The sequence below is a fragment of the Toxorhynchites rutilus genome, chromosome 2, assembly GCF_029784135.1.
Source record: "Toxorhynchites rutilus septentrionalis strain SRP chromosome 2, ASM2978413v1, whole genome shotgun sequence".
In the NCBI taxonomy this organism is placed as follows: Eukaryota; Metazoa; Arthropoda; class Insecta; order Diptera; family Culicidae; genus Toxorhynchites; species Toxorhynchites rutilus.
Window position 1 is genome coordinate 46,595,903 of NC_073745.1, and position 11,289 is coordinate 46,607,191.

General features: G+C 41.1%; 1 protein-coding gene across 1 annotated transcript; it reads left to right on the forward strand.

Moving 5' to 3' along the window:
- Positions 1 to 8,153: 8,153 nt before the first annotated feature.
- On the forward strand, positions 8,154 to 9,586 carry LOC129769804 (microfibril-associated glycoprotein 4-like). Its single transcript, XM_055772280.1, has 4 exons — positions 8,154 to 8,313; positions 8,377 to 8,562; positions 8,631 to 9,290; positions 9,357 to 9,586. The coding sequence occupies exons 1-4, from the start codon at positions 8,189 to 8,191 to the stop codon at positions 9,487 to 9,489; spliced, it is 1,104 nt and encodes a 367-aa protein (XP_055628255.1). The 5' UTR covers positions 8,154 to 8,188; the 3' UTR covers positions 9,490 to 9,586.
- The last annotated feature ends 1,703 nt before the right edge of the window (positions 9,587 to 11,289 follow it).

Here is an 11,289-nt window from a genome sequence, read left to right on the forward strand (position 1 = left end):
CTGAATCTATAAACATGGCATATGACCTCACAAGACACATTGACTGGAAAAAATATGCGGACGCGATTGCTCTAGCCATCAATTCCAGAGATGGTTTACCTCCATTGGAGGAGTATAACTTCATTTCTCGTTTGATCTATGACAGCGCGGTTCGCGCTCAAACGAAACCCATCCCAGGTTCCACTATTCGTCGAAGGCCTCCCAATCCATGGTGGGATGGCCAGTGTTCCAAGCTTTATGGAGATAAATCGAATGCATTTAAAGCTTTTCGGAAACGTGGAACCATTGAGAATTTTCAAACGTATTTGGACCTTGAAAATCAATTTAAAAACTTGATCAAAGGAAAAAAACGTGCTTATTGGCGAAATTTCGTGGGAGGTTTATCACGAGAAACGTCAATGAAAAAAATATGGAAAGTGGCTCGAAACATGAGAAATCGCTCTTCATCCAATGAACGCGAGGAATATTCACATCGATGGATTTTTAATTTTGCACGAAAGGTTTGTCCCGATTCCGCTCCAGTGCAAAGAATTATTCGAGATATACCACAAGATAGGTGCGATCTTGATTCCGAGTTTTCGATGGTAGAATTCTCTCTTGCTCTGCTTTCATGTAACAATTCTGCTCCGGGATCGGATAGAATTAAGTTCAACTTGCTGAAAAATCTCCCTGATGTGGCGAAACATCGCTTGTTGAACTTATTCAATCGGTTTCTGGAGCATAATATTGTTCCAGATGATTGGAGACAAGTACGAGTTATAGCTATTCAAAAACCCGGAAAACCCGCGTCCGACTTCAATTCGTACCGCCCAATAGCAATGCTGTCTTGTATACGGAAATTGTTGGAGAAAATGATCTTGTTTCGCCTTGACCGATGGGTTGAAACGAATGACCTACTCTCACATACACAATATGGGTTCCGCAGGGGCAAGGGGACGAATGATTGTCTTGCGTTGCTTTCTTCAGAAATTCAAATGGCTTACGCCGAAAAAAAACAAATGGCTTCAGTATTCTTGGACATAAAGGGGGCCTTTGATTTTGTTTCAATAGAGGTTTTGTCAGACAAATTACACTCTCGGGGTCTGCCGCCTCTATTGAATAATATGTTATATAACTTGCTTTGTGAGAAACATTTGAACTTTTCTCACGGAGATTCGGCAGTAAGTCGGGTCTCTTACATGGGACTCCCCCAGGGCTCATGTTTTAGCCCCCTTTTGTATAACTTCTACGTAAGCGACATTGACAATTGCCTTACACAAAATTGCAGCCTAAGACAACTTGCAGATGATGGAGTAGTGTCTGTCGTAGGATCAAAAGAATCCGACCTGCAAGAACCCTTACAAGATACTTTGAACAATTTTTCAACCTGGGCCATTGGGCTAGGGATCGAATTCTCCACGGAGAAAACAGAGATGGTGGTTTTTTCTAGGAAGCATAGACCAGCAAAGCCAAAGCTTCAACTTTTGGGTAAACCGATCACTCATGCTATGTCATTCAAGTATCTTGGGGTCTGGTTCGACTCTAAATGTACTTGGGGGGCCCATATTAGGTATCTGAGTAAAAAATGTCAACAAAGAATAAACTTTCTCCGTACAATTACCGGCACCTGGTGGGGAGCCCATCCCGAAGATCTTATAATGTTGTATCGAACAACTATTCTCTCAGTGATGGAGTATGGCAGTTTCTGTTTTCAATCAGCTGCCAAAACACACCTCATTAAACTCGAGCGAATTCAGTATCTTTGTCTCCGTATCGCGTTGGAATGTATGCCCTCAACGCATACCATGAGTCTCGAGGTTTTGGCAGGCGTACTCCCACTAAAAGATCGCTTCAATTTATTATCTCTTCGGTTCCTCATCCGGTGTAAGGTTATGAACCCATTGGTAATCGGAAATTTTGAGCAGCTGATCGAGTTAATTTTCCATTCTGGATTCATGAGCTCATATCATGAATTCGTCTCCATGCAGGTTAATCCTTCTTCGTATATTCCCAACCGTGTTTGTTTTCCTGACTACATCAATTCCTCTGTGCATTTTGATCTGTCCATGAAGCAGGATATCCATGGAACATCAGACTATCTTCGATCGAGGATCGTCGAACAACGCCATTTATCAGACCCTTCACATATGTAGGACTCGATTACTTCGGACCAGTTCCAATTCGCGTCGGTCGTTGTCAAGTAAAACGTTGGGTGGCATTATTCACCTGCCTTACGATAAGGGCCGTGCACCTCGAATTAGTGCACAGTCTCTCGACAGAATCCTGTATCATGGCGATAAGGCGATTTGTAACACGACGTGGCCCTCCAGCGGAGTTCTATACAGACAATGCAACGTGTTTCCAGGGTGCTAGTAAAGAGCTTCAGATCGAAATCGCTACAAAACTGGCCTCAACGTTCACCAGTAACCAGACTAGTTGGAGATTTATTCCCCCTGCCGCCCCTCATATGGGAGGAGCTTGGGAACGACTTGTTCGGTCCGTGAAAATAGCTATATCTTCAGTTATAGAAGCGCCACGAAAACCAGACGAGGAAACGTTGGAGACTATTCTGTGCGAAGCTGAAGCGATGATTAACTGTCGGCCGCTAACGTACATACCTCTTCAATCGGCGGATCAAGAGGCGTTAACGCCTAACCACTTCATTTTGGGCAACTCCACTGGCGTAAAAATTCTACCTATGGAACCTATCGACTACTCCGGAATACTTCGCAGCAGTTGGAAGTTGGCACAAAGCATAACCGATGAGTTTTGGAGGAGATGGATACGGGAGTATTTGCCGGTCATATCTAGAAGGTGTAAATGGTTCGAGACTGTTAAGGACCTACAAGTCGGGGATTTGGTGTTAGTAGTGAGTGGAGCGACAAGAAATCAATGGATCCGTGGCAGAATTGTGGAGGTGATCCCCGGAAAGGATAAAAGAATTCGCCAAGCTATGGTGAAAACATCAGCTGGCGTTTTCAGACGAGCAGCTACAAAACTGGCGGTGTTAGACGTCCTTGAGTAAGGTAAACCCAAACATACGAAACATAAAGAGCACTAGGGTTTACGGGAGGGGGTATGTTAGGACGTAACCCCTCGTTACAGCAGCACCGTAACCGAATAGATCGTTGTAATCGAATACGGTGTAATTTGACAGGAGGAATGAAATGATAAACAAAGAGAAAAACAATAGGGATAGGGTATGAAGAGTTGTACGAAAATTAGATCAATACTATTTGAAATTTACGTGGCAACGGAAAGGAATATTAGATAGGAATTAGAAAGGAAAAAAGGTAATAGAATTTATTATAAGAAATTATAAAGTCTGTCTCTCACCAAAATTTATAAATTTAGAACTTCAGAGTTCATCGAAGTAGCTGAACAGCAGGAAAGATCCTCCATTAAGGATTCACTAAATTTGTAAGACACGATGAATTATGTACTGAATCAATATTAATTAAATAAATTTCAGCTTAAAGCAGACTGAACATAAAAATCGAGTCTCGCTCTCAAGGTTTAGCAAACCCTACGCCCACAAAAACTAAATGGACGATAACTTTGTCAAATATTTTTTCTTTTCATACACCGCACAAAAAAAATCGCACAAAAAAACCGCACAAAAAAATCACACAATAAAACGCACAAAAACAGGTTTTACTGTACACGAATACAATGTAATAATATATTTTAGAAAAATAAAAAAAGGAATAAAAACAAAAATTATTTAAAAAAATATTAGATATTTTTTTACCGCGCAGTTTTTTCTGAGAAAGAATCACAAATATCAAAAACCACACTCCCTTTAACTAGGATTGCATTTGCGCTAATCTTGATCATAATGAAGCAGTGCTACTCTTTTCGAGGTTGTTGAGATTAACAGGAAGAGTTTTTTTTTTCAGTTTATAAAGTCACCAGGAAAGTAAATGTCGTTCTGCAATGTGATTTGGTTTCGCTTACCAGTAGCAAAACTTTCTCCACTAAGGATGATAACTTCGCTTATCTCGAGCATGTATTGTTCTGAGAGGACAAGAATGAATCATCAAACAATAATCGTCAAATGATTCCACAAGAAAAAAATATTTCAGGGCGACCAAACTGGTAGAAAGGTTATTTCTAAAATTTCGTAGCATTATAAAATAATATTCGCAGTTATAAACAAGCGACTTGAATTAAACTACAGCGTAGTTCTACGTCAACAATCTGGTCGTGTCTTGGACACAACCTCCTATAATTAATTTTTTTCATGCTATATCTCAATGCACCATAGTTAGACGCAATTCCAGTAGTTTTTTTTTCAAATTTTTGTCTCGAAGCTATTAAAAGTGGCGTGCAAAAAATTGAAAAGTACGTTTTCCCCAATGATTCATTGACATTCACATTAAAGGGTGTGTCACATCAAATTGCATCACGGAAAAAACGCTGTAGAAATTTAATTTTTAGGAATTATATCTTCAGCTTTCGCTTATAATCAGATAAGAGTGTATAGCTCACGTTGGCCATGCTTCACTGTCAATTTTTCGTAAATTTGGAAAAATTTGGCCAACCAAAAAAGAGCGTCGTGAATTAATCCTGTACACTCATTTCGAGAATCCGGAGTTGTCACATCGGGACATCGGTAAGATGCTGGGAATCGTCCAATCCACGGTCAGCAGAGTACTAAAACGATACTTCGAGAACCTAACCATCGACCGCAAGGTGAAGAACCGCAAAAATGGATGCTCCGTCAGTGAAAAAGATCACAAACGCGTAGTTAAGCAGTTTAGACGTGATCCGAGAAGTTCGGTCCGGGATGTCGCCAATAAGCTGAATTTGTCAAGTTCATTCGTCCAGCGAACCAAGCAGCGGGAGGGCCTGCGTACATACAAGGTTCAGAAGGCTCCTAACCTGCGACGAAAGGCAAAACATGGTGGGGAAGACGCGAGCCCGGAAGCTGTACACCGAAATGCTGACGAAGCCGCATTGCCTGGTAATGGACGACGAAACCTACGTCAAAGCGGACTTTCGTCAACTCCCGGGCCTGTTGTTCTTCTCCGCAGAGGACAAATTCAGCGTTCCGGAGGAGATTCGCAAGCAGAAACTATCCAAGTTTGCCAAAAAGTACATGGTGTGGCAAGCGATCTCCCTCTGAGGAAAGCGGAGCGCCCCTTCGTGATGACCGGCACGGTAAACGAGCAGGTTTACCTTAACGAGTGCCTACAGAAGCGCTTACTACCACTATTGAAGCGGCACGAGGGCCCGACCATCTTCTAGCCGGATCTCGCTTCGTGCCACTATTCAAAGGACGTGTTGGAGTGGTACGAAGCCAACGGGGTCACCTTCGTGCCAAAGGAAATGAACCCGCCCAACACGCCGGAGCTTCGCCCAATAGAGAAATATTGGGCGATTATGAAGCAGGCCCTCCGGAAGAACCCAAAAGTTGTCAAATCGGAGGCGGGCTTCAAGAGAAAATGGATTTCTGTTAAAAAAAAACTACAACCTGACGTTGTACAGAACCTTATGGACGGGGTAAAGAGGAAGGTGCGAGCATACGGGCTTGGGCTCGAAGTATGAATAAAAAGAAAATGCCAAAAGTTGTTTAATAGTTTTTATTTTACTGTCTAAAATTTTCAAAAGGATCGGTCTACTGGGCGAATTTCTACAGCGTTTTTTTCGTGATGCAATTTGATGTGACACACCCTTTATGGTATCATTTGCATTCGAATATGTGTTACATTGGGGTGAATGCTACACTCCGGAGGATTGGAGTATTTGTTACATTCGGAAAAATGTGCTCCAGATAAACGTGTTTCTGGTGAATGATATACGGGTAAATGTTACACAAACTGCTGTCCATCTAATAACTTTGCTCCGATGATGTGTTGCATATTTTTATTCAGCCTTCAAGCTTTGTTAAGAATTTACAAAAATTGAGAATCAGTAATGCACCTACTTGTGCATAAATTAGTGTGGCAATCAAAGAGACAAGTCTCAAGTTATTTCTTGAAATTGGATGCTGAAGATGAAACAATAGCCAGCGGCTTCAACATCAATTACATTAATTACAAAGAGAACATTGGATTCGTCCCCGGGAAATCGGGATCGGGAAATTTTTCCTCATAGCAAAGTTCTCCCGTTTTACGTTGATTCGCGCGTGTCTTTGAATTTACCACCCCAATATGAACTTATCACGTCTGTACTTTCATTATTTCTCGAAATATTCATAATCTACGACGAAAGGTTATTTTACGGTCAATACTATAAATATATCCCAGTGGCAAAAGGTCCTACCGAAATGTTCTAGGAAGCAAATAAAATTTGATTAGATTTATTAGATTATTGGCATGCGATATTTTGTCACGAGGTTACAGCGTTTCAAAAATTATGTATGTAAATTGAAGAAAAATTATGAAAATTATTACTTCTGGTCTGCTTATCTATTAGAAAGTAATTTTTTTCACATCACAATAGATGTCGATAATGTGCCATCGCGAAAGAAACAAAAATCTGTAATTTCAACACTTTTCTTCCATCCCTATATTCAAATTCAATCACAATTACCTGATGTTGAGACGTTAAGTTCTCACAACAAATCCATTAAAACATCTTAGATAATGAGAACAGTTGTTCATATAACTCACAACCCATTCACCGTCAAAACACGGACAGTTGGAATACATTATAAAACTGTCAACTCTGTTCCGAATATTGAAATCATAGCCAAATAAGCGGCTTTTCGCCGAACTCTAGCCGGGCATGCCAATCCAAAACAAAAAGTATTATTTTCCAAAAAAATATAAAAAAGATTAAAACCGACACGTGCCCGTTACTGATGTCGTACGTGAACGTGTTTGATTTGGGCACTTTTTGGACGTCGGATGCCGCCCACCCATTTTCGCGATATCGAAACGTCATGAGTCCCGGGAGTCCCGCCTGAAAGTGCTCACGTGTGTTCGGTGGGAACACGTGTCAGAATCAGGCCATCAGGATTTCGATTTATTAATTTCAATAACGAGATCGTGCAAATGCATAACTTTGCATATGTCGCTCCAGCAATTGCTTCAAGACAAACCCAACCGGACCAACGCGATTTAAATGCGCTTGTTCGACAGATTCTGCGGTGATGGGGAGGTCCGGCCACATCGTCTAGACACTGGAGGGGTCAGTCTCCAAGAATCATTAGTTCAATTTCATGCAACATTTCCCCCCGCAGCCGACAGCGCAGACCACGCAAAAACAAATGCAGACACTCCCCGCCGTGAAGCGGGAAATAATGCATGTGTACGATTCCGGAAAGGCGTCAGGATGCTCGAGCTCCTCGAGGTAGAACAACCGTTGTGATTTTGTGTACAGGACTCACAACACAAACCAACCAAGTTCGAGTAACAGACACGTCCAGGCACTAAATTAATGGTTGTTCGTAATCCACCCGACTGGTCAGCGACACGAGGGAGGCCCCCGGGACAGGGAGCCGTCCGTCGGTGGTTTTTGCATACAAACTGGATGTAGTAATGCACATGGCACCGTTTGGATGAGTGCTTATTATTGGCGCGATAGTAACCTTCGAACTCGAAACGTGCACTCCGATGAACGATTCGCGAGTGGCAACGGTTGTTTGCTCACTAATTACGAGGAATAGTCCTCATGCTTCCAATTATGACTTATTCCGGTTGATGGCACAAGACCATCTCTTATTACAAATAATTAAAAAATTAGTTTAGGGTTAGTTTCGGTCAATACTAACATCAATGATCTCTGGGAGGCTGTAATACTAACCACGTAATAATCGATGCCGTCAATTTTTATTCGAATTTGTTCCAGATCAAATTATTATTCAATACTCAATATACTTCATGTGGCATTTCATTGTTTAGGGTACTCACTTGTTTATCATGATACACAACTTGTGATAATAATTAGTCATACTAGTTCATCCGTACATTTATTGCGGTGAATTCCGGTTCAAAAGAATCCCCATTGAATGGTCCTGTGATGTTGAGTATCATCACAAAATACCAAACAACTTCAATTGAAGCAAATATTAGTTTTCCATACCGACAAGATAAAAACATTTATTGCCATAAATGTTTCACTCATCGTTGGTATACAATAAAAATATTACACTTTGGCGAGCCCCACGCCGATTCATTGATAATTCAGTTCAGCAAATCTCAGCGACTATAAATTAAGTGACAATTCGTCGATATGGATCCATTATTCGGTCATTAGAAACATGGGGCTCACGGTTCAACTCTCACTGGCGATTTTCGCATTTTCGATCGATGTTCTCGCGGATCCCATCGCGAATGAAAGTACCGGGGTATCGGTTGATCGGGAGCTACAGGAGTTGCGTAATAGGTAAGCCATTGTCGAATATCGTTCTGAACCGCATGACTCACTCGCATGGCATCATTCCACCAGACTGGATCTGCTTTACGTGACGAACAGCGAACAAATAGAGGCACTTGTTTCCGAAATTCACCGTTTGAGAACGGCTGTAGAAAGCGTTGGATGGCTTTCTGAGCGGATGGAGCGATCCCTGCACGGAATGGGAACCAACCATGATGTTCTGTTGAGAAACGTGACTACGCTAACAATGCAGTCGAAGTAAGTGATGTCTAAGTCATGTAAACTTCTAGTTCTGGTGTTTATGTATGTGTCATTTTTCGATATAGCGAAATAGTGGAAAACCAGAGATACTGCGCGAATCACGAGGCGTTGAAGAATATGTTCTTCGAGCTTACCCCGAGGTGTAATGTGTCGGGTGGTCATCTTCTTCCACCGTTTCCCAATTCCACCGTTGATCCTGGCACATCGAACAGGCTCTATCGCTCGTGCAGTGAAGCCCCAGATCGCTCCGGAGTGTACAGAATCGCTCTCAACGGCAACAGCAGCTACTTCGAGGCGTACTGCGAGCAGGAGAAATACGGTGGTCGCTGGCTAGTGTTCCAAAGACGACAAGATGGATCTGTGAGTTTTAATCGTACCTATAGCGATTACACACACGGATTCGGCGATGCTAAGGGAGAGTACTGGCTGGGTTTGGAGAACCTTTTTCAACTAACCTCGCGATACTCCCACGAATTGTTGATTGTGATGGATAACTTCACCGATTATTCAGTGTTCGAATCATATCGTGGTTTTAGAGTGGAGGGAGCAGCTTCTTTGTATACGCTTAGGCTTTCTGGAAGTGGCATAGGGACCGCTGGCGATGCATTCTCTATTTACAACAACGAGAAGTTTATAGCCTATGACAGCGTTAATGGCTCAGTACCTTGCGCTGTATCACTGGCGAGCGGATTCTGGCACTGGGGCTGCAGTTCGCACACTAGCAGGTAAGCTACGAATGGTTGATGAACGACGGACTTGCCCGATGAATTGTACTCTTTTTCTATTTGTAGGAGCAATTTGAACGGTGTTTATGGAATTCGTGGATCAGATAGACAGGGAATCTGGTGGGGAAATTTCAACAATGGGGGATTATTCGATAATCATCTCAAGAGAGTTCAAATGATGATTCGAATCGTCGCGTAGATGTATGCGATTGAATAACTCTTCAAGTGGCAAACGATCAACAATGAAATGAAAAGATTCAGAATAAAATAAACTTATTGTTGCGCATAAAAAAAGAGACAAATATTGTTTTTTTTTTCATTGGAAGTACGAAGAGGAATCATTCGGTGTGATGCGAGGGTCTTTCCAGAATTAAAATTTTTTCATCCGTTGAATACATTGCCGCCACTATGAGGATGAAATCATCATCAGCTACAGGAAATGTGTTATTCTCATCTATTCGTGTTGGAGCAAGAATAGCAAAAAAAAACCCTCAATTTGCTATAATTTTATAATTAAGTAGAGAACTAGTTTTTTCAAACTGTATCATGTTCGATATTAAAATTCGTGAACGTGGAAATCGTCCGTTGTATGATTCATTGTCAACCACTCAGCTCATGAGCGCACATGAAAAAAAATAAAAGTCGTGTTGTATGTTTGATTTGCTAAAACAAATCCTAGAGAAATTCTGAAAAATTAAATTCAAAAAATAGTGGGAAATAGTTCGAGGAATAAAACACGGTTAACATATGACATGTCTCGTTGCCAAACACCGTGCAAAGACGAATCGCCGATATGACGTTAAGATGCCAATTTTAGCAGTTATCAAACAATCGCCTTAATTTGCGATCCAACTCGATGAATTTACGGTTATCAGCTCCTGTGCAAAATTGATGGTATTTGTGAAATACATTAACTCTGGAAGTTTTGAGAAGAAGCGTCTTTTATGTAGTGATTTTGCAACTAGTACTATATTCAATGATATCATAGCTGAAATGAATCTACTTTATGAACGGGGTGGTAGAAAAAGGTTACTGAGGGAAGTTCAGAAGTTAATTTTCCTAATAAATTAGTATTGAAAAAAAGGTTAAAGTGCATATTCAAAAACCAAAGTTAATCATTGTATGATTCAACGATATGCCCTATTTCTACCATCGCTGGAAATACTATGAAAAATGTGAAACTTCTTCTTCTTCTTTTCAAATGGCACCAACGTTCCTAAAGGAACTTCGCCGTCTCAACGAAGTATTACTTGCGACCAGTTTTCCGAAAAACACTTACACATGTCCACGCGATGTGAAAATTCCATGCTTTTGTTTGAATTCGAACATGATTTTCGCTAGTGTTAAGTGTCTATCCCCAACACGAACAATGATACACAAACATAGACATGTGAAAACGAACACGATGTTTATAATTCAAGAACATCATGTACAAACATATCACCCGATGTCGCAGTATTCATTGCTTTCGTTTCGTTTCGTTTTCATACACGGAAAGAAATTATTCATCCCAAAACATTTCTTCGTAGAATACTTTTTCACAGAAACGAACTTGAAATTTAATTCGCATTACAAAAATTACATGAGCTGAGAGGCCATGAGTTCATACATATTTTGCAAGTCTGATTAAATAATCCTTGGTTTAGTGCAGAGAAACATTCTCTGAATAGAAAGAAGCTTTCTATGAGATTTTTTTGCGTGCATGTTGGCAATTAAAGTCTGGGGAACCGATTGCGCAACGGGCGACGTCGTACAAATGCTGACCAAAAAAAATAAATACCCAAAAATTAGTCTTAGATACATCCTTCAGCGGCACACAGCAGAACCTGCAGAGAAATTTCAGCGGCTAAAACACACTATTAATTTCTCGATGTTATCACAAACTGAATGAAGGAAAAAACTAAAAGCTACACTTACACTGCACTGCATATGCTATGTGTGCATGCGTTTGCATCATCCTTTCTTCTCCTCTTCTTCGCTCGTTTTATAGCTCGGGTCG